Source organism: Pelodiscus sinensis, chromosome 9 (genome assembly GCF_052426305.1).
Source record: "Pelodiscus sinensis isolate ZL-2025 chromosome 9, ASM5242630v1, whole genome shotgun sequence".
Lineage (NCBI taxonomy): Eukaryota > Metazoa > Chordata > Testudines > Trionychidae > Pelodiscus > Pelodiscus sinensis.
Genome location: NC_143060.1, coordinates 32,194,100 through 32,221,522, shown reverse-complemented (window position 1 = coordinate 32,221,522; position 27,423 = coordinate 32,194,100). Strand labels below are relative to the sequence as shown.

The 27,423-nt window shown below is 42.8% G+C and overlaps 1 protein-coding gene across 1 annotated transcript in view; it reads left to right on the top strand.

The window, feature by feature from the left end:
• DDAH1 (dimethylarginine dimethylaminohydrolase 1) overlaps positions 1-27,071 on the top strand; it is a 101,694-nt gene extending 74,623 nt beyond the window's left edge. The window contains exons 5-6 of the mRNA XM_006120264.5: positions 21,936-22,079; positions 22,735-27,071. Coding sequence (XP_006120326.2) covers positions 21,936-22,079; positions 22,735-22,851 — 261 coding nt within the window. The 3' untranslated portion in view covers positions 22,852-27,071. The remainder of the gene's footprint in view (positions 1-21,935; positions 22,080-22,734) is intronic.
• Positions 27,072-27,423: the final 352 nt, after the last annotated feature.

Genomic DNA, 27,423 nt, shown 5'->3' with positions numbered 1-27,423 from the left:
AAATCTTTTGTGCAAAGGCACATGCCAGTATAGACGCTCTCTTACTCAAATACTCTAACGCAAAAACTCTTGCATTTAGAGTATTTGCGCTAAATCTTGCCAGTCTAGATGTAGCCTGTGATGTATTCTTGCACCTCAGCTGGGTTCTCACACATCCAGCTGAGTAGTCAGAGTGACTTAAGTGCAGCTTGTGGCTGCTGCGCTACTGCTAAAGAGACATGACCTCTTCGTACTCTCTGGGTACGTCTAGACTACATCTCTCTGTCGACAGAGAGATGTAGATTAGGCACGTCAAAATTGCTAATGAAGCAGGGATTTAAATATCCCGCTCTTCATTAGCATAAACATGGCCGCTGCTTTTTTCAAAATGGAGCTTTTTCGGAAAAAAACGACAGTCTAGACGCAGATCTGTCGAAAATAAACCCTGTTTCGACAGTTCCTGTAAACCTCATTTTTTGAGGAATACGGGATCTGTCGAAAAAGGGTTTATTTTTGACAGATCTGCGTCTAGACTGATGTTTTTTTCAAAAAAAGCTCCATTTCGAAAAAAGCAGTGGCCATGTTTATGCTAATGAAGCACGGGATATTTAAATCCCTGCTTCATTAGCAATTTCGATGTGCCTAATCTACATCTCTCTGTCAACAGAGAAGTATAGTCTAGACACAGCCCCTGTGCTGTATCAGGGCCAGAAAGTAGCAGCTGGAGAAGAAGGCATAGAAACATCAGTACAAGATGAGGGACTTGGAGCCTGCCCCATGTGTCCCCACCTATCTGAGTAGCCCCCTGAACTCTTGCAGCCTCTGCACTACCTATCCCCCTCAGGAGCTCTAGGTGCCCCTTACCCCAACAATACCAACATCTCACCCAAAAACCAAACAGCTGTCCAGACTCCCCCATCCCACACAAACACTCACTACCTTAGCCTAAGCTGCCAAATGTATGCATCTCTGAGTACGTCTATACTGCGTCCCTAGTTAGGACTAGGGATGCAAATGGAGACGACCGAAGTAGTTAATGAAGTGGGGATTTAAATATCCCGCGCTTCATTAACATGATCTCGCCGGTGCACTAGTTCGAATCACAGCTGATTTGAACCAGGAAGTGCGCGCTGGGACACGTTAGTCTGGACTAACGCCCTTAGTCCGAACTAATGTTACTCCTCATTTTTTGAGTGATTTGAACTAGCGCTCCGGCGAGATCATGTTAATGAAGCGCGGGATATTTAAATCCCCGCTTCATTAACTACTTCGGTCGTCTCCATTTGCATCCCTAGTCCGAACTAGTAGTGTAGACGTACCCTCTGTGACTACCCCCTCCTTGCTAATACTTTGGGCAGGGTGTGTGACTGCAAGCTTAAACTTGTTTATAAATTCTCTTCATTTGCATAAAATGTCACATGGAGCAGAAAAAAAACCTTGCAAAACTGGCATCAGTGTGAAATAATTTATTTAGCCTGTAGGCTCTAATGACTGGACACAGGCCTATTAAAACTTGTTCTGTTTAACAGACAAATTATATTTCATAGCTACGTGTAGTGACTGCTAAAACGGTCCACACTTAACTGCAGCTCCACGCCCCCTTTCACTTTCTGTGAAGCCAATTTAAAATGGCTTCTGTTGCAATGAGTTGACTCTCCTGACTCTGTATCCCTGACAATCTAGCCTACGCAGAGTGTTATTTCCACGTGAGTTAACCTGTATACCTTGTTCCAAATAATCAGGCTCAAATTCTAAAGGCATCACGAGCAGTGGCCTGATAAATCTTGCAAATATTCAGCCACACTAAAATACTTCCTTAGACCATTTATATATGCTGACAAAATTCAAGCACAGTGCTGTTGGCTGACAATTTCAGTTTGGACTTGAGCCAAAATTAATTTGAGTACTCTTCAGTTTGATTAAAGCCATTTGCACAGCTCTGCTAATCACACTGAAGTGCATCAATTTAGTTACTGAAGCCAAAATATATTTGTGAATATGGTGATAAATAAATTGAGGTTGTTAAGTAACAGCCATGTAACTATTAGCAGCATTTCAGTAAAATGTATAGTATTCCTACTAAGAAGAGATGATGCATTATCAAGCTTTTTAGAGGGTACTAGCAAGGTAAATGGCTGACCATGATGATTTGCATGGTATGTTTTGGTATTAGAGATTTAGGAGTATATACATTGCAGTATGAGGATCCGTATTAATGACACAGTTGCATGTAACTACACACAATTAATCAAGGTTAGAATGTACTCCTAAAGCAGTGGGACATAAAGAAGCTCATGAAAGTATTGCTGATAAGAAAACATGGTGTTTCATAAGACAAAGTGCTAAATTGATACAACTTCATTGCCACAAACTCTTAGAGACCCCAGAATTCAAGGTGCTTCCTGAAAGATGCTGAATCCCTCTGAGACAGCAGTGAAAGTAATGTGAAATTTCTTACAGGTCCCTGCCAGCTCTTTAAATAGCTCCCTGCTGGCTTTTGCTGCAGCTCAGCCAGCTCTTGCCAGAGCTGCATACCAGAGTGCACCCACTTACTTCACTTCTGCTCTGAGGTTTTAAGGGCCCAATTTGCAGCAATACTTCAATGCGAGCTACAGCACCTATTGACTTAATAGAAGTCATGAGCGCTCAACATATCTGAAAACCAGGCTGTCTTTGAAGCTAGCCCTGTGGGATGCTATAGGCGGACCCGGAGCTAATTGAAATAAATGAAGACCTTTTGCTTATTTCAGTGGTCTTTGTGTTATGCTTAAACGAAGCACACAAGATCTTTCATAGGGGAAAAGGCAGTACGCCGAATGTATTGAGAATACAACAGTAGCATATGCTTTTCAGTCACTCACACACATAAACACCATACACACACACAGTCTTGCCAGACGATGTTATTGTTACAAGTCAGAGTCTGTATCAATCTAGTGGCCAGCCAGATCAATCACAGAGGGAGAGCAGGGCCTTTTGTCGGTCATGATCCAATGCTCTTCTGGAGTTGGTGGCAAGACGAGCCCTAAGTTCCATGGCAAAGCACCCTGCTTTTATAATCCTTTCCTCTTTGGATTTCACTGTGTCGTCTGTGACCAGTTACTGTTATCTTTTGATGTTGACATTCCAAACATCTCCAAGAAGCTCATCCTGTAATCAATTGTCTTTTGGGGGTGCTCCCTCCACTTTAGAGTTGTCAATCTGCCAATCTGATCAATCCTTGACCATGGGTATGCACTGATGGTTCCTCTGACGCCGATATGTCTCTTCGCAGTCTGTCTTTCACAGTCTGTCTTTACCCGCATTGCCCCCTCCTTTCTTGGCAATCTGGTGCTAACGGTGGCCTTCATGCCTTTATCTTTATTATGATACATTTCTCATTCACACAAACAGTCTTTCTCACAGAATCCTTCAAAGATAAACAGCAGTGTTTTATTTTAAGCAAAATCAAAATCAAAACAATTCACATTGAAGGCCCGGGCCTTCAATATTTCTAATCTCATTAACATAGACGCAGTACCAAAACTCTGTCTCTTTACTTACTAAGCTTACTAAACTTTAATACAAAGAAATATATATTTTATTAAAGGGCTTAATTTAATAAAATATTAAATGTGTTAATATGTTACCTTACATTGCTACATTATTAATCCTAAAATACAAATATAAAAAGAATAAAACTTTCAATCCCAACATTTGGATCAGTACCTGGAAGGTAATTTCCAGTGAAAATGCCAGTGGGAGCAGAGGATGCTCAGCATCTCACAGAAGCAGTGAGTGTATTTTAGGATCAGGCCATTTGTGTTAGCTGTTTAAATGAGAATTTATTTCACCAAAGTCATTTTATTTTTAGAAACAGAACAGAAAACCCTTATGGTCTGAGCACCTATCCCATAAAAATAAAATACAATAGAAAAATATAAAGGACTGCCCATGTCTAAGTAAATACCCAGCAAACACTTTTTCAAATAGTTTAAAAAAATGCATATTATTTTGCAGAATGTCTGAAAGTTTATCAGATCTCGGCTCTGGATCAAGAGGTGGAATAGTCTCTATCTATCTATCTATCTATCTATCTATCTATCTATCTATCTATCTATCTATCTATCTATCTATCTATCTATCTATCTATCTATCTATCTATCTATCTATCTATCTATCTATTTTGGCCTAAATTGCTAAATGAATTGGTCCTAGTTCTTGCAGCTAACAACTTGGGTATTGTTTAATCAAATCTGGTTTATAATGCTCATCAATAATAAAGTTAGGAATTGTGAAATAGGGAGCATCTAGGTCAGTCTAGCTTTTCCAGGATGCTATGATGCTACATATAAAAAACCTGTTAAACATGTTAAGTTTACAAAATCAGGCAAGGAAGTGTTTTGTCATCTTATGCATGATAACAGTATTGCCCTCATCTCACAGCTGGTCTGTGCCATACCCAGAAGTAGAATGCAAGCCTCTTTGGTTCACAATATCCTCAACCTACGACCCTCTGCCTCCTTCCCTGTCCAGTCTGTGCAGTGGATGAGACGATGTTCCTGTTAACAAATAGTCTGTGATAGTATGTCATAATCCTTACATACAATGAAGCCAAATTGAGCGTCTAGACTCAGAGAAAACCTTACTTCCGCAATTTCCTAATGTGCCAATTGCCTGATTTACTAGCTTGAACATTCCCCTGACGTAGTGGGGTTTTTTTAAGATGGATTCCGAGGTTTTTAATAATAAACTAAAAAACCAGAAATATCATGTGGAAATAAGTTGACTCCCTTTGAGTCAACAGCTGGATCTAGCTCCAGAACTTCCAGACCCACAATTACAGACCTCTACCAACAGACAGCAATAGGTTGTTTTTATCCTGTGTGGACAAATGATTAGAGAGGAATATGAGATAAGGATGTTGAGTATCGGGTAATTGACTAATCAAATAGTCCATGCATTTTTGCATCAACTGTTCAATTAGTTGATAGGGCACCTCTGCCTTTGAAGTGTAGCAACAGCCCTAGTGTAGCAACAGCCTTCAAAGGCAAAAGCGCCAGGTGGAGCCCAGGTTCAGCTGGGGACTTGCTGATCTCAGGTTTCATGTGATGCTGTTGCTTTCAAACACCACGGCGGCATTTCAAAGCAGCAGCACCACATGAAGCCTGGGTTCAGCTGTGTCCCCAGCTGATCCTGGGCTCCATGCAGCATTGTTGCTTTGAAATGCCACAGGGAGCCTGATGCTGGGCTCCCCATGGTATTTCAAAGCAGCAGTGCTGCATGGAGCCTGGGGTCAGCTGGGGAGTCCCCAGCTGATCCAAGGCTCCATGCAGCGGTGCTGCTTTGAAATGCTATGCGCAGCTTCAGACACCCTAGCAGGCCTCAGGCTGCACACAGCGTTTCAAAGTAGCAATGCCACATGGAGCCCAGGATCTGGCCCCAGGCTTCATGCCACACTGCTGCTTTGAAATACCCATTTTTCTCCCCCCCCCCCTTTGCAGCCTCTATCTTAGAGGCAGCAAGGAGGGAGGGAAAGCGACTAGTTGTCTATCCTGTTGACTATCCAATAGCCATTTGCTTATCAGATAGTCGACTAATCCTTCACATACATAATGTGAGATACATTTTTGAATACTGGGAGTCAGGACTCCTGGGTCTGAGTACAATCTCTGAAAGGGTTTGAGTACAGTCTGTAGTAGTAAAGACTGCAACCAGCCACTTACACAGATTTGTCATGTTCATTCTGAAAGCCAGTGTGGCTAAGTGGATGAAATTTGAATTGTTCATGCTTACGATCAGAAGAATTAGATTTTCATCAGTAAACACCTTTCACTGTACACACACACACATACACACACACACACACACACACACACACACACTGATGAAAAATATTTCAGTCAATAACAGAAATGCATAGGTATAGAAAATAAGAAAGTGTGCAGCTCAAGCTTATTAGTCTGATTTAAGGTTATTTGTATGCTTTGATATCTGGCAATTTGTGTTTAAATAGTTATAAAGCCTTACCATTTTGAATCTCGGTGTCTATCATTAAATAATGGTCTGACTTCCCATAACTCCCCACAACTGGGAAAATATAAATTGATAAAAATAGAAAAAGGCTTGAAAATAAACATCCATATTGTGCACTGAAATAAAAACTAAATTCTGTGAAACCTAGTCATATTAGTGACCAGGGTTCTGCTCCCAGCCATAAAATGTGGAGAATGTGTATGTCCTTCCCTTGTTAAAGGAAGGTTCTGAGGCCTTACTCATGAAGTTTTCTGCAAAGAATTATTAATACAAGGGATGTCAGTGTGTAGACAACCACATGATGAATCAATAAAGCTGCAGAGGCAGGAGCCTATGAGGAACCAGCTTTTAAGCTGGCTCCTCGCAAGCACTGGGTCCAGTGGAGCCTCTCCTTCCCTCCCACTCTGTGCTGCTGACTCAGATAGAAAGGGGGCAGCAGGAAGCCAACTTTCAAGCCAGCTCCTCATGTAGAGCCACTTTCTCCCCTTCCCAGCAGCTATGGAGCCAGCTCCATGGAGCCACCGCCCCTCCCCCCCCTTGCTTCAGCAGCGTGGGGGAGGGGAGCAGGGGAGGCCACTACGGAGCAGCCTTTGTCTGTGGCGGGCCTGGGCTTGCCACAGACAGAGGCTGCTCTGTGGATGCTGGTGCAGCTTCTCTCTGCAGGGGGTTTGGGCCCCCTGTAGACAGGGGATGCTGCCACCCTTCCCTTGCATATCAGCTCACACCTGCCACCCTATGCTACTGCCTCTGATAGCAGTGTGGGGTGGCAGGATGTTCCCCAGGAGTGAGGCTGGGAGCTCACTGGCTGGTGACCCCATCCCACTAGGACTATCGAATAGTCATGTAACCGGTAACATTTGATAGGGTTACACAACTATTCAATGACATGCAATCTGACATCCCTAATTAATGCCAAGTGAGGAGAAGAGCCAAGACGAACTTACGGCTTGGAGCCCACCACTCTCTTAACTATGCTAGAGTGGCAATACTCATGCTGAGACCCCCCTCCTGAGCTCAAGCTCTGTGGGAGGCTGAAACTATGCTCAGTGCAGATGAGACGTTAGCAGTAAGTTTATAAAAAGCTCTGAACATAGGCCAATAAACATTTTAAACAGCTTTTAAGTTTGTCATATCTTGTTGAATTTTTATCAGCAAAAGGCCTCTCTTTGAGTAGGACCAACTTTCAAATTGTTTTTTCAAAATATGAGGGCACTAATGATCGTCGGAGAAATGTTTTGATCCTGTTTCTTAGAAATGGCCGAAGTATTTTCATTGAACCTTTTTTTTTTTTTAAATGACTGGAAGAAAACAAGCATCAAGTGTTCTGTCTGAATGGTTCAAGTCTGACAGAGATACAAACAACTGAAAATACAGGGGTGCTAGAACACTTTGTGTAGTGGGCATACTGAGAGCCATTGAACAAAAGTGTAAACACTGAATATGATGGAAACCACTTCAAGCCAGAAGAAGTTGCTGCACTCCCAGAACTAGTTCCAGCACCTATCTGAAAAGGAGGGGGGGTGTCTTAGAACAAAGTGTTAGACCAATTTAGCTATAGGCATCATTAGCAGCTCTACCTACAATATCCTTTCTTCTATCGTTAATTAAAGTTGCCACTGTGGTCTTCATAGGTAACTGATACCCAGAGCTAAAAGCTACTCCTTGTTTTTTAAAGGCTAGATTATTTTCTCTGCTACATGGCACTGCATAGTGCAATCAATCAGCTACTCCTCTTGTTATCCATATTCGTGAATAGGACTCTGTAGGGCAGTACAGTCCCCTGGGGCTCCTACTTGAACCCCCAGTCATGACAGCCCTGAATGCCATTTTTGTCTTCATGGTTTCCTTTTAAACCACTCTTTTATTGGTCATTTTTTCCATTTTAGAAATCCAATCCTGCAAGCAAAATGATTGAGCTATGTTTGAGTGTCTATGGCAGTGCAGTTCATCTGAGTTGAGGTTAGCAAATGGATTGGCTTATTTTTGTTAGTTGGAAAGTGATCTGTTTAGTTGTGCTATGCTGCAATTTCATATTTGATACTTTACCTCTAGCAACAATCTTGTTGGAGGGACAGTATCTTTTTCTGGTTTATGTATTGTAACATTTAGGCAACTCTTAAAAATTAATTAATTAAACCACTTGAATTTAGGATATTATAATTTCTCATAATCTTAGTGCTTCCTGTGTGTGAACTATGAAATGGCTAGCGAGGCTTCAGGATAATAAAACACATGGTAGAAGCAGACAATAAATCAGGAATGACCTTTTTACCATAATCTTCAAGCTCTGTAAAAAAAAAATATATAGAACATGGTTATTTGAGCTACATTTTGAAAGTGAGACTGTAAGAAATTGAATGAAAAGTGAGTGGTAGAAGTTAACTGCAAAAACTGTTGCTGCCTGAAGTCTCTCAGCCTCCTGTTGCCCTGCCTTATGCTATTTTCAGTATGCATTTATTTCCTATTTTCTGTCAATCCTGCTTTATAGTCTATATATTTTGTATGTGCTATAGCTGTGTAGGGGGGTCAAGAAAGGAAAAGCAAGGGCTTCCCTCCTTCAGAGAAGCTAGGTTTTCACGCTGTATATTGCTAGTGCCTGCCATTCCCCCTACCCCCAAGCAAGGAAACTTTGGAGTAAATTGTTATAACATCAACAGCATTGCCCTGGGTCTTGTAACTTACTGTCTTTTGTTTGTATTAGGTGCATATCTCTTGTATAATCGCTAGGGCCTCTGCAGGGTGCCATTATTGCAAAGCAGAAATACTGTTATCAACCACTACAGCAGAGCTGCACTCAGTTGTGTAAATACTAAGAAATTCCTTGCTGTGTGCTTTGTAAGTGACTGCAGAATAGGGCCCCCAAGTGGCAACTTAATACTTCACTATTCTGCCAGAATACCAGATACCTCCTGGAAAATATTAAGAACAATTTGTTTAGATAAAAATCGTCTAATACGCTATCTTTCTCATCGCTCGTTTTTAGTAATAAGACGTTTGCGTGAAAAGGGGGCCTCTTATTCCTTAAGCATTAATCACTTATGCTTCTTCTTATTCCCCACATGAAGTCATAATTCTGTATTTACGATATTACAGTGGGTTGCTGTGGAAATTATTACAAATATTAACAGCCCAAAGAGGATGACTTCAGGTAGGGAATAAGCAGCAAGGGCAGATGAATGCTGACTTTTGTATAAATGTAGCAATGAAGAATGAGCTTTGTGAAACAGAGAGAACAACAGACTACTTCTGAATATAACTTTGAAAAAATAATCACGTGAGATATCTGCTGTTGTAAACATTATTGATGGAATTTTGTGAATTCAGCCCGATGTTTCTCAAGGATTTTCCTTTAGCTTATAGTTGTTTATTCAGGGCCTGATTCTAAAGGTATTGTGAATCTTTAACTCCTTTTGGTGTCCCATTGCTTGGGGAAATGTGGGTGCTCTGCATCTCACAGGGTTGGACTCTCATTGTGTACCAGAGTGCACAAGGGAGTATAATATTTAGAACCTTTTTAAAATTGAGACACATGTCTTTGAGAGATCTATTGCATTAAACTTCGTGTATGTGACTGAATTAGACGAGCCTCAGACAACATAGTTGTGGGACCCCTTTAAATATGCACTTGTGACCAACAAGAGACCCGGTAAGAGTTAATACAGAAGCTGTAGTGATTGGGGGAATTGTCAGTTTGCCTCATGTAAATAGGAATTGTGTTTTGTTGTTTTTCTGCTCCTTGGCTTTCCTTTATTTTTCTCAGCACCAGCTTCCCTTCTCTCTGTGGGTTCCTGCTCCAAAAGACAGGATGTTCATCGTCTAGATTCTTTTATTAAAAACAACAGCAAATCTAAGTCATTTCCTTTTCCCTTCCTCAAGAGGTATTTGCCCTCTGCAGCAGGCCCTGTGCAATGTTGATGGTGTCACATCAGTGTCCTTGTTTAGAGGTAAAGCAGCACAGGTGTGCTTTGAAGCTGTGCTAATGAGCACCTGGCATTACCAGTTAGATTTGTGAGGATTTAAAGGCTTTCCTGAGTTAGGAAAAGCTTAGTAATGGAATGAACAGCAAGGGGAACTTCTTTAAAAACTAGGCAGTGTGGCTGAAGGGGATGCAGGAGTTAAAAACAAAAGCCTAGCTCTTCAGAACATTAAGTGTAGGAGATGATTTGCTACAGTATTTAGTAGCTTCACTGTGGTCCTGCCTACACTAGATGCTTGCCATATTACCCACTCTTTTGGTTTCACTACCTTGCCTGCAACACATCACATTTATCCAAGAATATTTTGTGAGGTCTAAATGACAACAGGCACTGCCCGCATGGGATCTTCTCTGAATCTTTGAAGGGCGTTAGTATTGTATTCCAAATCCCCAAGAGACATCTCAACATCTAATGAGAATTTCTACTATAATGGATGCTATGTGCAACTACCAAGTCCTGTTGAGACAGCCTGGCCATCACATCTAGTGATATGTCTGAATCCTGGGATTCTTAAAGCACCATAAAATCGGGGCAAGGTCTCTGGCTTTTCCTGGTCTTGCTCCTCTTCATTTTGTCTGCCTGGAACATGACACTGCTGTTCTTTACCTTCTTCTTTCCCATTGCATTTCAAAGAGCCTCTATGCTGTTCACTGGGACTTTGATCTGTGTGGAAGGGAAAGAACCAAGGCTTCAGTGCAACCTATCATGGAACAAACCAAACCCAGTTTCCTCCCTGCATTGGGCCTTGTTGTCTCAAACCTTTAGTGGGCAACTGCAGTCCATCGGGGATCTGTGTGTGGCCTGTGTGATACTTTGCTTACAATTTCTCATGCGCCGAGTTGCCAGATTCCACTGGTTTCTGTCTGTCACTATTTTTCCTACAGGTTGTACCTCTCTTAACCAGGACTCTCTGGTCTGGCAACATCTATGGTCCGGCACAACCACGGATATTCCTGGACCACAGAATCCAGGAATAGGAGGTCTGGCAGCAGGGAAGAAGTGCATTAGTGGGGGACTGGTGACTCAGCTGGAAGCTCAGTGTCAGGGGAAGGGGAGCATGGCATGGCAGGGAATTCTAGCCCCAGCGGCCAGGGAGCTCTCGCCGCAGTCAGGGAGCTGCAACCCCAGCAGCTGCCATGGAGCTCTTGTCCCATCCCTGGCTGGGGCTGTGGAGTCCTGGATGCAGAGCCAAGCAGCTGCAGAGCTCCGGTCCCAGCTATGGAGCTCCAGCCATGCCTCTCCAGCCCCAACAGAAGTGGGACTGGTAGTAGCTAGAAAGCCCCAAGCTGGAGTCCTAGTCCGGTGGCAGCATGGGCCATGAGGAGAGGGACCTCCCCTGGTCTGGCAAATCCCCTCATTCAGGACCAGTCAGGTCCCAAGGGTGCTGGACAAGGGAGGTCCAGCCTGTATCGGTATTGCTAAAGTGACACAGACATAAAGCAAGGGCATGTGAAGTGAGGTGCGTGCTGATCGCACACAACATTGACTGAGAGTTGTGTGCTCCCTCTGCATCCAATCAAAGCACCCTATAGTTCACACAATGCACCCAGCCAATTCTGCTAACTCGCAGTTAGCAAAACTACCCTATCCTGGGAAACTCTCTTGATTACAATAACTTTGTGGCGCACGGAGATGGAGGTCCAATAGGTTGCCCATTGCCACCCTAAACCTTTTGTACTGAACCTTGATTTCTCTCAGCTTGTTACTCCAAGTGAAGCCCACTTCAGCTATTTAGTTGGACCCTGGAATAATAGATCAAAATGGTTTTTAGAGCTAGCATGCCATTCCTGTCCCTAATAGCGCACTCTACTGGTGGAGATTGGTACAGTGGAGGACAACACAGTACAGGCAGTCCCTGGGTTACATGGATCCGACTTACATCGGATCCCTATTTACAAATGGGGTGAGGCAACCCCGCACTAGCTGCTTCCCCCCAGCAGACCAGGGAGACGCGAATCCCCCCAGCAGACCAGGGAGATGCAAAGCTAGCGCCGCCCCCAGCAGACCAGGGAGACGCGGAGCGGCTTTTCTCAGCAGACACCTCAGCTTGAGAATAAAGGACTGAGGGAAGTGAGGTGTAGGAGAATAAAACTGAGCTCTGGAGAAATGTTTGGCTAGAGTTTCCCCTACAATATGTACCAGTTCCGACTTACATACAAATTCAACTTAAGAACAAACCAACAGTCCCTATCTTGTACGTAACCCGGGGACTGCCTGTAGTCAGTTTTCTTTGAAGCAAATCTAAGCCAAACAATCAACTGCTTATACATAATGTTTCTTCCCTTTTCATTTACTATTTCACTAGGAAGTCATGTAAGATTTCCTCTAAAACAGACTATCAATTTTTAGAAACCATAGAGTGAATCCAGAGAGAGAACTGATTAACATGTTAGAATGATAATTTATTCCTTTACATTAGGGATGTGAAGGTTTGACTGATTAACTGTAAAGCCTCACCCATAATGAGTGAGGCTTACTGGTTAAAGTTAACCAGTGGGGGCTGCAGCAAATTCCCACCTGTCATGGGCAAGGACCTGCTTCAGCCCCATGGGAGACCCGATGTGGACAGAGGCTGCTCTGGCATCTCAGCCAGAACAGCCCCTGCCTGTGGTCATGAGAGAAGACACTCAACTAGTGGCAGTGGGGAGAGGCATTCCAGCCAGGTTGGATTCCCCCCTCACTTCCCCCCCCCCACTTTAATCAGTTAACCAGTTAAACAGTATGTTTAAACGGTTAGCCAGTTAAACATAATTTTACAATCTTACTTTAAATATGAAAAACAGTGACTCAAAGACTCATGGTTTGGATTATAACTAATAGTTCTATAAAGCAGTTAGCCACTGTGAAACAGTCTTACAAGTATGTCCTGCACTAGGATATGGCTTAGAGCTCTAGGTATCTGGTTTTAAAAATATCTGGGTTCCTTGGAACCATATTTTCAAATCTCTGCTAGTTGCCTGAGGGTACATTAATGGAGTATTATTAAATCTTTCACTGAGATGAAGGGGATTGGTAGCCTTTCAAATCAAACCGTAAAAATCAAGGTCTTCCATGTAATCTGGAAATAAAGGTCCATTGGTGCTTTTCAGAAAAATAGATTTTTTTCCAGGATGGTGATGGCCACAATTTTCTTCTTTCCTGTGTTATAATGTGAAGGCCTAGAGTCCTTTTTTCCTCCCTTTCATTGTTTAACCGTCTAAGAGGATTACAGGTCTGCTGTAGCCTCCAAGTTAATGTAACTGGTTCCTCACTTCAAGCAGGGACATCGGTCCACAGACAAGCTAGCCTGAATGTTTTTGCCTATCACTGAGCTAGCTGTATCTCTGACTGCATCCACCCCGAGAATGACTTAGTTTTCATCATTAGAGACAGACTTCATACTGATACTTAAAAGTTGCTCAATATTTTTCCCTTACGACAGTCTCTTTTCTGTTGCCAAACTTTAATGGTTTGGATGGAAATTTTCCATGCTTGCTTTCTGGCCTTGGGTTGATTTTCCTTTTGTAACTTCCAGTGAAATCAGTTTAGATATTTCCTAAGTGTTAGGTATTTTTACCATCCCCATCTTAAATATTTTCCTGCATAGTCTTTGAAGAGTTCTGTTACTCTGTGCTTTAGATCAGGAATTTAAAATTTGGTAAGAGAATGATTCTGGGGACAGAGAAGTGTCATTTTCTGTTCCATGAAAATCCATCCAAATTTGGTCAGGTTGTGAGACTCTGAAAATCACCATTTCCAGATGTTCCTAAGAGCTTTGAGAGAGCCCTGCTGTTAAAGCGTCTGATGATTCTGTTTGCACTGAACGTGCTTTGAGACACATGGAGTCACAAAGAGAGTTCCAGACAGTATGTAGACAAAGCAGCAACTGCAAATCACTTTTTGACCCAGGCCAGGGGAAATTAGGCTGGGACCAAGAAATAAGGAGCTCTAGACTGGACTCTTCCCCTGATCAGTTTCTGTTGTTTATTATTATAGGGGCCATCTTATTATTTAGTACAAGGCCTCAGACTCTGTTAGAGAAGGGAGTATCTTTTCCCCCAGAGATATTAAAGTCACTTTTGGCAGAGATGGGAACAGAACCCGGGTTTCTAATATGAGAAACCCATTTTCCTACACTGCATTTTATAATGAATGTGCCAAATGTGTGTGCATGGCTGTGTGATATGTACCACTAGACCATATTCTGTATAAGGGTTAGGAAAAGAAGAACCCACAGATCATGGCTTCTAACATCCTGTTGAGCAGACATCCCTTATAGTAATCAGTCTACAAAGAGGGTAACAAACAGCAACTGCTACCAGTTATGCCTTTAGCACAAGTGATTGGTCCGTTTTTTGGATCCCTGCTGGTGTCCCCTGTGGAGATTCATATCGTTGCACATGATGGAATTTCCATTCTCATTCTTCTTTTAAAAAAATCAACCTAACTAAAGTTACATACAGAAAGACCCTACATTAAGGACTAGTAATGCTGCACACTCCACCACTGAAAGATTAGGAAATACCAAAATTAATGTTACATTGGCAACCTTAATTCAACCCCCTTCTCCATACGCATTATGACACAATCTTTAATTACATTATCATATACAGGCAGTCCCTGGGTTACATGGATCCGACTTACATCGGATCCCTACTTACAAACGGGGTGAGGCAACCCCGCACTAGCTGCTTCCCCCCAGCAGACCAGGGAGACGCGAAGCTAGCGCCCCCCCCCCCCCCCCCCCCCCCGCAGCAGACCAGGGAGACTCAGAGCGGCTTTTCTCAGCAGACACCTCGGCTTGAGAATAAAGGACTGAGGGAAGTGAGGTGTGGGACAATAAAACTGAGCTCTGGAGAAATGTTTGGCTAGAGTTTCTCCTACTATATGTACCAGTTCCAACTTACATACAAATTCAACTTAAGAACAAACCAACAGTCCCTATCTTGTACATAACCCGGGGACTGACTATCTATTTGATGAGGTTCCTTCCTCACTTAATGTTCAATTTTAAATGGTTGCAGAAAAAGAAAGGATGGTCTCTTGTGTTTAATGTGCTGATCTGGGACCTGGAAGAGCCAGTTCTTCTATTCTTGCCTCTGCCACTGATTTTTTCTATGGGGTGCATGTGTTCTGTGGGAGTTCAAGGGGGCTAATTTAGTGTAGGAAGAGTAACCTTAATTTGTGTGTGTGTGTGTGAGATCTTGGTAAGTGGTCACAAGCTACACTTTCCCATATCAGTGGAGGGGATATGGGATTTGGGATGGAGTTTGGGTGCAAAAGGGAGCTCGAGGCAGAGAATTGGAGAGCAGGAGAGGGTGCAGGATCTGGGAGAGAGTTTGGGTCCAGGATGAGGCTGTGACGTGAGGCAGAGGGTGGGGGTGTGAGGGACAGGCTCAGGCTTTGACTCTGCCCAGAAGACACTTACCATAGGCAGCTCCCAGCAGGTGGCACATAAGGGCACTTAGGCAGGCAGGCAGCCTGCATGCCATGGTTGGCCCCACACCACTCAGAGTGGCTGACTGCTGCAGCCAAGGTGTGTCTGTGTGCTTCTTGGCCAGTTTCTGGACAGTGGGAGCTGTGAGAATGGTGCTGAGGGTAGAGGCAGAGCATGGAGACCCACTACCCTGCTGCAGGGGCGTGCAGACACACACTTGCTAGTGCAGCAGGCCACTTCCAGAGGCCGTGTGACTAGGGATGCAGCAGGCAGGCAGCCTGCCTGAGTGCCCTGCTGCACTGCAGGATTTCTTGTGGGCCAGAGGAAAATGTTTGGTGGGGTGGATCCGGCCTGTGGGCCATATTTTGCCCGTTTGAAAGGATGCCAGACATGTTTAAAGTATCTCCTAAATTCATCAACATTTTTCCTTCACATGTTTTGCTGTTTCACATTTAGGTTTATTTAGCTTACCCATTACCTCAGTTTGTCTAAGGACATGCTGTAAAACACTACAGAAAAGGCATTTTAGGCCATGTGAATGACTTTAATATAAGGAAAGCATGACTAAGGCCTGAGAGAATGTGCAATGAATATTACCCTCTATAGGCTGGAGAGAATTCCCAGAAAAACTAGGCATGCAGGAAATGCCTGGCTGCTAGTATAAGTGATCATGCAAATGCTCTTAGGCAGAAAGCCAGACTCTTACAAACTTACTTTGTGACTGTTACAATCTTGGTACATACGGCAATTTTTAAGAGATTTCTGAATGGGTGTCTGATACACAAACTAGGTGAAATGAGATGTGTCTTTCCCAGAAGATATCAGAACATTTGAAGTCCATTTAGACTTTTTGTTTTATATGAAGATGGCTTAGAGCAGGGGTAGGTAAACTTTTTTACCTGATGCGTCCCTCAGGCCAAGAAATGTATATGAAAGGCTGGGTAGGGAAGGCTGGGGGAGGCTGTGTATTCCCAAGCAGCCAGATGTGGCCATCCCTCAACCTTGCTCCATCCCTCCCTTCCCCCGCCGGCTCCCCACTTCCTGACTGACCACCCCATAACCTATGTCCCTCTCTAATCCCACCACCTCCTGCTCCTGAACTGCCCTCCAGACTAGTGTTCCCTGTAAGATATGTACTTACGTAGCTGCTCAGGAGAGATTCCAGTGCTGCCCAGTTCATTGGTGAAGTGCTAGGTTTGTGTTTTTCCTCCTAGTGGTGCACATCTGCACATGCCTTGGTGCACATAAAAACATTTATTCTGTATATGGATGGAAAAGATTAGAGGGAACATTGCTCCAGACACTCACTCCCTAATCAGTTCCCCCCACTCTTTGGCCCCTGATTGTACTGCCCGGAGCACTTGGGCTGATGGCGTGGCAACTGTCTCCCTGGCACTGGGAAATCTGAAGCAGCAGGTGTGAGCAGAAGGAGAGGCATTGTGGGCTAGCTGCCTTTGCTGACCGCACTTCCCCAGAGTTGGGTTGGCTCCTCCTGGCAAAATTGTCCTAGCTCCACTCCCTGGTGGCACCAGACTGAAGGTTCCGACATGCCAGATATGGCCCAAGGCTATAATTTGCCTTCCTCTGGCTTAGAGTATACAGCAGAGCTCTGTTTACTACTTATGCATCCTCCATGAAGAGAAAATTACATTTCATAGAGACTGGAATTCTGTGTGTAATAGGAATTGCATGGGGGGAGACGGGGTGAGAGTAGTACAGGTTGGATCTCCTTGGTCCAGCACCTTGGGACCTGACTGGTTCTGGATGAGTGATATTGTTGGAACAAGGGAGGCAATTTCTGGACTCCCTACTGCCAGCTGTCTCCCCACTCCTCATCCCTCTCACTGGCCTCCTGGCCAGCTCCTCACCTCCTGTTGGCCCCGCTGCCCTGCCGACCTGGCTGCAGCCATTGCTACCCTGACTCTGGGATCTGCCAGGCATCCATGGGTGCTGTGCTGGAGCTCCAGGACCCTCCGGGCAGCCATGCACCCGGGTCTCCCAATCCCCCTGGATAGAACAGCTGACACATGCTGGACAGTCCTGCTGTCAGCTCACTGCAGGCAGCTCACTGCTCTGCCAGCCCTGCAGGGATCCAAGTGACTGGCCCACCACGGGGACTCTCTGATCCTTCAACATCTGTGCTGGACCGTGGATGCAGCTGAACCAGAGAATCCCAATTAAGAGAGTTTCAACCTGTAGCATTCTCCCAAGCTTTACCCAAGCTCCATGTAGCTCTGGCTCCAAAATCAGACACTGCTTCTAATAGAATTGTGCATATATTCAAAACATATTTATGCTGGTTTCTCTGGCTTAGGGCCTCCTTTGGAAGGGTTTGAATAACCCATAAGCAGTGGCAGATTAAGTCAAAAGTGGCTCCCAAACTTTCAAGAGTACTGTACCTGATTCAGGAGTCTGATTTGTCTTGCGGACTCCTAAGTTTCACCTTACTCAAAACTACTAGCTTACCAAATCAGACATAAAAATACAGAAGTGTCACAGCACTCTATTACTAAAATACTGCTTGCTTTCTCATTTTTGCCATAGGATTATAAATCAAATATAAATATTGTACTTAAAACTCATTGTACAATACATAGAGCAATATAAACAAGTTATTATCTGTATGATATTTTGATTAGTACTGACTTCACTCATGCTATACACAAGAACGGCCATACTGGGTCAGATCAAAGGGCTATCTAGCCCAGTATTCTGTCTTCTGACAGTGACCAATGCCAGGTGCCTCCAATGGAATGAACAGAACAGGTAACCATCAAGTGATCCATCCCCTATTGCCAATTCCCAACTTCTGGCTATCAGGGACACCATCCCTGCCAATCCTGGCAAATAGCCATTGATGGACCTATCCGCCATGAATGTATCTAGTTTCTTTTTTAACCCTGTTACAGTATTTTTATGTAGCTTGTAAAACCAGGCAGATATCTAGGTCAGTGATATACACCCCCACCCTTCCCGGGAAACCTTCATACTCCAGATTGAGAACCACTGGCTTAAGGCATAGGCATAAATAGGCATGATCTTAATCATGTGATGACATCAGAATCTCAGTTTTAAAGGAAAAATGTTTCTAGCCACACAGTTGTCAAGAAAAAGCTTGAAAACCTGAGGGAGGTGTATCCAACAGCCTTTCATGCCTGGAAGGATGCTGCTTGGCCCCACACTTGCTACCACAGGAGAATGGCTTCTGACCATTCTGGAAGATCCACCCTGTAGCCACTCTTGGAGCTTTACCTCTGCTTCTGCTCCTGCTGAGAGGAAAAATGACCTGCTATCTCTTTGAGGGCATCCCATCTTCAAGCAGCCAACACAGGGTGGGAGAGGATCCCAGCTGCTATTCGTACTGCCTTTGGATGGCTGGTGGAAGAGAAGAGCTTTCCAATCCCCCCTCTAGAAAATGTTATAATCCTGAGAGAAGCACTGGTTTCCATACCCGCCTCCTTGGAGCAAGGAGAAAAAAGTGGCAATGTTTTCCCAGTATCCCATTCTAGCCACCAGAATGAGCAGCCACTCCCACTGGATTGCACAAATATGCATAATATGATAGTCCATCTTTCTCACATGTTCAACAGCAGTAAAATAGTTACACATGTTGAAATGAAAATTGTCCTTATTGGGCATCAGGGTTAACATCTCATTGAGATTAAAGAGCAGACTCCCACTCTCAAAGCTATTGTCCAGGCCATCTGCAGATTCAGGCAGACCTGACTATACCAATTACAATTACTTCATGCTTTTTTTACTTTCACTTACTGTTTTTTACATACACATGCTTTTCTCTTTAAATAAAAGCTAAGATTTTGGTGAACAAGATGGCTGCCTAAGAACTACAGTATTTTATCAGCAACCTGACAAGACCCATTTTAATCAATCTTTGAATAGTAACACAAACCCACTCTGGAATGAGTACTCTGGAATGAGTACTCTTGATGGCCCAGTAAAAAAGAATGAGACTAGAAAGAAACCACATAAGTTTTGCAAAGGGGAGAGAGACACTTCCTTCCAGACCTTAAAATATTTATAAATGTGATCTTTTACAGCATCTTAAAAGGGATGAGGGATTAATTTGTAAAGTAATGTATGTGTCTCCAAAATGTCAGGTACCTAACATGGCACATTAACATGTTGTCTTTTGTAGGGACTAGCTAGGTAACTAACAGAACAGTCTCCCCTTTACAGCTTGGAAGCTTACTCTTGTTATTTCTGTTTAGCCCCACTCTCCTTTTCTTCACTGTTAGGATTAACACAATCACTGCTTCCACATTCTTTTGTCTTGAGAAGAATCCACCCAAAATGTCCTTTTGTTTAGTCTCCAGTGCATCTGCCATGTGTCTGTTGTTGTTAAAGATCTTCCCTCTCTTTGTAGTTATTGTGCAATATTCATTATTTTCTACCTGAAGCCCTTTGCACAATAAAAGAATACTGTATGACTGGTTTCTGCATTATTCTGTATTAAATACTGTTTTGCAACTTCTAAAGCAAGTGTTCTGCAGTGAATCACAATATGTTCCTGAGAGATGAACTATTGTACAACACAATTGCAATAACAGAGTTTTCTGTGCTTTTCCTCCAAGAATGGAAGAACACCAACGTCTCGAAGCTTACTGAATCTTTTCTGGTCTTTTCTGAGTTGATGGCAGTGTAGGCCTAATAAAGCATATACTGCTTTAAATGGGGTCTGTAAAGATGATTTGCAAAGACGAAGGCAGCTATGGAGTGTGATCTGTAACTGCCTGGTCCTCCAGATACCTATCTCTTACTACCATGAGTGGTCTCTGTGACTAGTTGTGATTGTACACTCTACACCTGGCCTTGTCTGCAATATGTAGGGTTGCCAGATGATTTAACCAAAAATACCAATTAAAAAAAAAAAAACACTGGGGAGAAAATTCTGTAGGGAGGGAAGGGGGAGAGAGACCAAAGTTGTTGGGGGCGAGAGGGGGAAACAGTGTGGCCCTTTTAAGAAACACTTTTGAGGCTTTTTGGCCCTAACAGAATGCCAGCGGCCGGCCGCCATCTTGTCTTCCTGCTCCAGGCCAGACCGCTTCCCTGCGGAACCAGGTAAACACCTGGTATTTTCGCCTCCTGGCCGGGAAAAAATCAGAGAATACCAGACATTTTAAGTGTCCGGTATTTTCTGAATTTTTTTTACCGGACAGGAGGCGAAAATACCAGACTGTCTGGGTCAATACCAGACTGTCTGGGTCAATACCAGACACCTGGCAATCCTAGGAATAGGAGAAGTTTAAATACAGTTTTCTTCTAAACGGAGTGAGAAGTTTAAAAAAACAGATAAGGAGAACTTAAAAACAAACAAGTTAAAATGAAAAATAGTAAAGCAAAGATCATGACTTCAAGAATACAAATGCATCCAGTACAATAAAAGTGGTGTTTATTTCAACAAAACCTGTTAGCTCTTTTATGGAGGTAGATGGGGCCTTGGAAATTCAGAAGAATTTCCTATCTGATGAAAAAACAAGAAGTGAGAGTAAGATCAACACTTCCTCCGGAATGCGTGACCTTCTTACTTGAGTATTCTCCACAGGATGTGTATGAATCACACTACAATGTGGAGAATGTACCCAGACAAAGGAATTATTGGAGGTATATGCAAGTATTAGGTGCTTTGTTACTTAACTGTGCACTGTAAGATCTTTCCTCTGCTTCGCTTCATGTGTCATTTTATACTGATGAGCAGTAGCACAGGTGACCTCATAAATCATTCCGATGTTAATTCATCTAGACGCAAGAGACCAAATTGTGCTCTTAGCTACACTGGGGTAATTTTAAATCAGTGCAGCTTCTCTGGATTTAGGCCATGTTCTGCTCTCAGATACATTGGTATAAGATCTTTGTTCACAGGATTTTAGTGGGAATAGTTTAAATACAGTTTTCTTCTGAGGCTATGTCCACACTAGAAGGTTTTTGCGCAAAAACGGCTGGTTTTGCGCAAAAACTGGTGGAGCATCCACACCTCAAGTGCGTTTTTGTGCAAGAAAATTGACAGAACAGAGGGCTTTTGCCGATAGAGTTATTCCTCTCCACACGAGGGATAACTTCTTTTTGCGCTACAGCTCTTGTGCAAAAAGGCACGTGTGGACGCTCGGGAGGGGTTTTTGCGCAAGAAACCCCTATTGGAAAAAGCACAGTTTCTTGCACAAGAGTGTCCATGCAGTGTGGACGCTCTCTTATGCAAAAGCACATTGCTTTTGCGTAAGAAGTTTTTGCGCAAGAACTCTTCTGCAAAAGGCTTCCTACGCAAAAACCCTGAAGTGTAGACAAAGCCTGAATGCATTACAAGATCCCTGTGTATTTGGTGGTTTCTCCTTCATCAGGAGCCAGTACTAGTCAAAGGGATGCAGATTTCATGGTGGCCAAGTAAGGAAAGGAGCAAAGAAAGTGTTGAAGTACATATAAATCACTCCTGCAAAACCATAATCATTTCATTTTTTTGAGGTTTGTGTTTGTACATTTCTGTTAGAAAGCTAGTTCATTTCCTCTAAACAACTGCACTTCTCTTCTGTCAACAGACCATGCAGCAGATGAGTGACCATCGCTATGACAAATTGACTGTGCCTGATGATGCTGCAGCAAATTGTATATATTTAAACATTCCAGGCAAAGGCCATGTTCTGCTCCATCGAGCCCCTGAGGAATATCCAGAAAGTGCAAAGGTAAATGGGAGAGATACAAATTAAGGGCTCTTTCTTTGAGGTGCTAAATGTCTTGGATACCCATCACAGGCACTGGGAGTTGAAAAGTGTCAGTACCTCCTGGGATGCGGCCCTGGTACTGTAGATGTATGCGCATGCGCGCGCGCGCACACACACACACACAGTGATTAAAGCCCAACACTTGGAAAGTCAGGAGACCTAGGTTGCATTTCCAGTTCCACTATTGATTTTTATCTGACCTTTTACTTAAATCTCTTTCTCCTCCTGTTGTTTCCCTTTGTATAAAATGGGTAAAATTTTACATCCCTTAGTGCAAAATTAATTTATTAGTGTTTGTAAACACTCTGAGGGTCTCAGATGGAAAGCAACATATAAATGAAAAGTACTACTATTAATTACAAGTAACTGGCTTATCAAAATAATATGGGGAAGAAACAAATTTTGTTTCAAATAAGAAACCATATCCACAGTGAATAAACAAGAGAATAAGATACACGATGGAGCAAGTTAAAAAGAGTAACTAACAGCTAGCAGCACACTGGATGTGGGGAGAGTGTTAATACATTTGTTTCCATTATATTGATTCCTTAAACAGTTGAAATAAATGGGAGAGATGCTCAAGTGTTATGACTTTTTCCTTTTATTTCCTAACCAGGTTTTTGAAAAACTGAAGGACCACATGCTGATCCCTATAGCCAACACAGAAATGGAGAAAGTAGATGGCTTACTCACTTGTTGTTCTGTTCTTATTAACAAAACTTCAGAATTATGAGATATAGAATTCTTCCCTCGTAACTGGTAATAAAGTACAGGCAAGGTAGACAAATCTATATCCACACTTTTATTGTTTTTATTGACAATCTACTGTAACACTGTGCTACTAACCCTTGTTTACAATTTTTTGCTTTGTGTATTTTTATGTCCCTGTAGATGGTATTTAAGGTGTATGTGTGCTTTTGCTGGGATGAATATAGTGCAACAAACAAGCAAAAGACAACTATGATAGGTAACCCCTAGCTTCAGTGATTTACATACCCAGTATAAAAAATACAGGGGGGAGAATTAATTCCTAACCATTTTGCTAAGCATCTCCATTGTCTTGACACTTTTCCCCATGTGTTTTTACCTTTTTTCTCCCTTTCCTTTCTGCTTCATATCTTCTTACCCTTTTTTCCCTTGAGATTTTCCCTTATCTTCCTCTCCTTATTGTCAGGAATTCAAGATATTGGTAGGTAATAAAGGCAATTCAGTAGAACCATGAATTTGGGCTTTTGTAGTAAGTAGGCTTTCCTTTTGTTAGCTGCCACAGTGTGAAATGGATTATACTCCTTATTCTGGCCAGTATGGCATTGCCACTTCTGTGTAAAATCATGATTAGAATCAATTTCAGACTGCAGGTGGCAGCTTGGAAAACCTCTCTCTATACAGGAGCATTAAGGGGATATGTGTTTCTGACACACTTAAATTACAGGATAGCAGATTGTTCAGCAGCCAATCTAGGTGTGCCCAGGGGTTTCAACTCCTTTTGGTTACTCTTTCAAATTGGCTGGAATGGAAGAAGCTTGTTTGTATGCTATGTATCAGTCATTTAAGTCTACATTTTTGTGATCATGTGGACCACAGAAATGAATGTTTTAAGGAATTTGTAGAAATATTATATTACAAAAGTTACTTAGAAATATATTTTTATCTTTTTATATATATTTTGATTTCAGCTTCTACTATTGTTATGTTCTTTCTCCTTTGGACTGAAGTTATTTCTGTACGTATATAGACAATTTACTAGCAAAGCTCCAAACAAAGGAATGGGGGTAGAATTAGCTGGAGGACATGATTCCCGGAGCATGTTCATGAGTAAAGGAAACAGTTTCCCAAAAGGCTGCCATGTGTATTTAATCTGCCCATGGGGATCTCATTGGAACAATGGCCATCTAATTTCTTTAGAAATTGCATGAATATTTATTGTGGTATTCAGTTGAAACAAATGTATTTATTGTGGCACATTCCACAACATGTTTGCCCACTGACTCATACATATTTCACGACAGTAAGAATAATTATAGATGGTAGTATTAACATGATGCTCTTAAAATCATTTGTAAACTAAAAATGGAGAAATTCCCTAACAGAAGCAGCGATGGGAATTTTCAGGAGCTGACGCACAGTCTGAACACGTTATCAACTTCCAAGTCGTCACTTTCTTGGTCTGCCTGTCTCTGTTCCTTTGTCTGAGGTTTTCAGTTTTTTTCTGACTGGTACATTCCTGCTTCATCCATTTAAATCTCTTCTGTCTCCTTCCCCTTCTAATCTCTCAATTTTTCTCTTCATCCCTTTACATTTTCCTTCTCTCTTCCCTTCCATTCATTCACAAATGCCCCAATTCTACCCTTACCTTTCCTAATGTAATTCTCCCATGCTCCCTTTCATAGGTGCCAGGAGAGAGCGAACTGATAGACCCACTTTGTTCCTTGACAAAGCCTGTCTTTTCCCTGCAGATGAAAGGAGAAGAGAAGCCTGCAGCAGGAGCTGCATTTTGAAAGGGGTATTTTAGTGACTCCTCTTCTCTTGTCTTGCACCAGGGGAGAGGAAGGAGTCAGTAGTGCCGGAGGCCAGTGGTTTCTTGTATTCTTTCTCCCCCTGAGGGGAATGGAAGAGGTGGCAAGTAGTTTCCTTACTCCACTTCCCTCTTTTGAAGGGAGGGAGAGTTAGTGAATGGACAAGAGTTAGTGAATGGACAAGCTGAGGTCCCTCTTATTCTCCTGTAGCTGGAAGACTAGCAGCTCCTGATTACTGAGAAGTGTGGGAGCCCCAGAAACTTCTTAGGAATTATTCCTGTCTGGCAAGTATTTCCTGCAGCAACTGGTGAGATGGGGTAACCGGGGAAACCTCTCCCTCTGTTTTTACCTTTCTCTTTTAATATTGGCTCAAGCAAAAACAAAAACAAACCCCTACTTTTTTATGCAATTTGTATATGGCAAATGAGCATCCTGAATATAAAGTATCCTTGTCACTGCAACATTTTTCAGGTGCCTGATGTAGACCAGTGTCCACAAGTAATAAAGGAAAATCTCAGACTAAAAATGGAGATGCAACACAGTGTGCTAACTGGCTGCACCATGCTAACTCCCTCATGATAAAATTAAGATCACATGCCATGTCATTCCAGTAAAGATGATCTAGTGGTAAATAGCTAACATTGAGATTTGACTTTCTAATCAAAGTTTTAAATCTAATCATTTTTCTTCGTATAAATGAACGAGATACTTTGTATGACCGACCTTTTATTCTTCCCTATATGTTGTATTTCATCATGATGAGTTTAGGACAGACCTGGGCAAAATATGGCCCATGGGCCAGATCTGACCCACCAAGCCACAGGATCTGACCCACAGATTCAGTAGGGAGCCCCAGACAGGCTCCCCTGCTTGCCCCACACACCACCCAGAAAAGTGGCTACAGGCCATTTCTCTTTCAAAACTCTGATCTGGGAGGCAGGGGGGAAAGGGCTTCAGGCACTGCCCCCACCCCTAGCACAATCCCATTGGCCAGTTTCTAGCCAGAAACTGGCCAATGGGAGCTACCTGTTTGAATAACAGGTAGCACATGAAGCACCACACCCCCTCCGGCTGTTATTCACACAAGCACATGGCCCTGCAGCCTTTGCAGGAGCGGGCAGGCAGGCTTGTTGGCTGAGAGGTTTTAAGCTGTGCAAGGCAGGCAGGTTGGACTCCTGGCTGGTAAGTCTCCTGGACAGAGCCTGCCTCTGGCACCCCAGCCCCTCTCTTCCACAACCCTCTGCCCACCCCATTCCACATGCCCAAACCCTCTGCTCCCCTCCTGGCCTAGGTCACATTCCAGAACCCTGCACCCCAGTCTCCTGCCCTCAGTCACAACTGCGTCCTTCACCCAAACTCCCTCCCAGACCCCATCTCCCTCCAGCACCCCAATCCCTTACCCCCGAGCTCCCTTCTGCATCCAACCTCCATCCCAGACCCCAGCCTCCTCAATTAATATCATGGAAGAGTGCGGTCCTCAGCCACTTGCCAAAATCTTGGAGTGTTCCCCTCCCCCCCCATCAAAAATTATTGCCCATCCCTGGTTTATGAAGATCTTGTAATGTGTAAGTTTCCCTCTTGAACATAATGTGAATAAAACATCAGCAAGTACTCCTTTCTCTCCCTTGGTAAAAATGTGCATACAGACTACTGTATTATGTTAAACCACAGCTTCTCTATCCTCATGCTTGTCTTTTCCTATACAAATATACACTTTACTAAGTCTCACACAAATACCACTACATGAAAGTATTCTGAGGAGTTTTAAGACCTATGTAACACAGAGATTCCTGTAACAATGGTTCATCGTTCATATGGAACACTATGTTCGGTTTCAAAAATAAAAGTTCAGTGGAATATAGAACAGTGACATTGTTTTCCTCTCTTATTGACTGCAGTTTTTGAGTGAAATGTGGGAAAATATGGTATAATTCAGCCACTTAAGTATTTAATTGCTGTCAAAGAACGATAACCTTGATTGTAACCATCAAAATTCATATGGAAACATTTGGAGAAAACTATTGGTTTAAATTGCCTGATTTGATGGAGATGAACAGATAAGAGCCTGTGAAAATAATTATTCTCTTTATATAGTGATGGTGAACAAAATATTATAGACCTCACTTGAAGGAATAAAAGTGTTAGTGGATGTGTAATGTAACTTGCATAGATCTGCATGTGAATCATGTTAGTCACTGTTCTATGTTGTATTGTTCTGCAGAACACAAACAGGATGACTAAATTGCCACAGTGTACAATTTTTTTACCCTTGAGACCCTTATTACAATGTATTGTTGCCCACTTTTTGTGCCAAAAACATCAGTGCATTTCATAGAATGTTATACTGGAAAAGACTTACTTTGATTTCTGTGTCTCTTGCAGTTTCTATACTGTGTACTCCCATCACTATGGAATAAAGTGTCAATTGTACTGTGAATTATGGTTGTATTATTTTGAGACTAACAGCATTTTTTGCAATTTAGTCTGTGTCATTTCTCTCAAGCTACCTATGGATTTCAAATGCTACTTTATTTCAAATATTAAGGGTTGGTACAGGTTAGAAAAAAAATCAACAGTAGATGCGTGTGCTAAAACCTTTAAGAAGAAATTATGGCTTTCAGGTTAAAATGCAAAAGCGGCGAGGAGTCCTGTGGCACCTTATAGACTAACTGAAGTGTAGGAGCATAAGCTTTCGTGGGCAAAGACCCACTTCGTCTGACATGCATCTGACGAAGTGGGTCTTTGCCCACGAAAGCTTATGCTCCTACACTTCAGTTAGTCTATAAGGT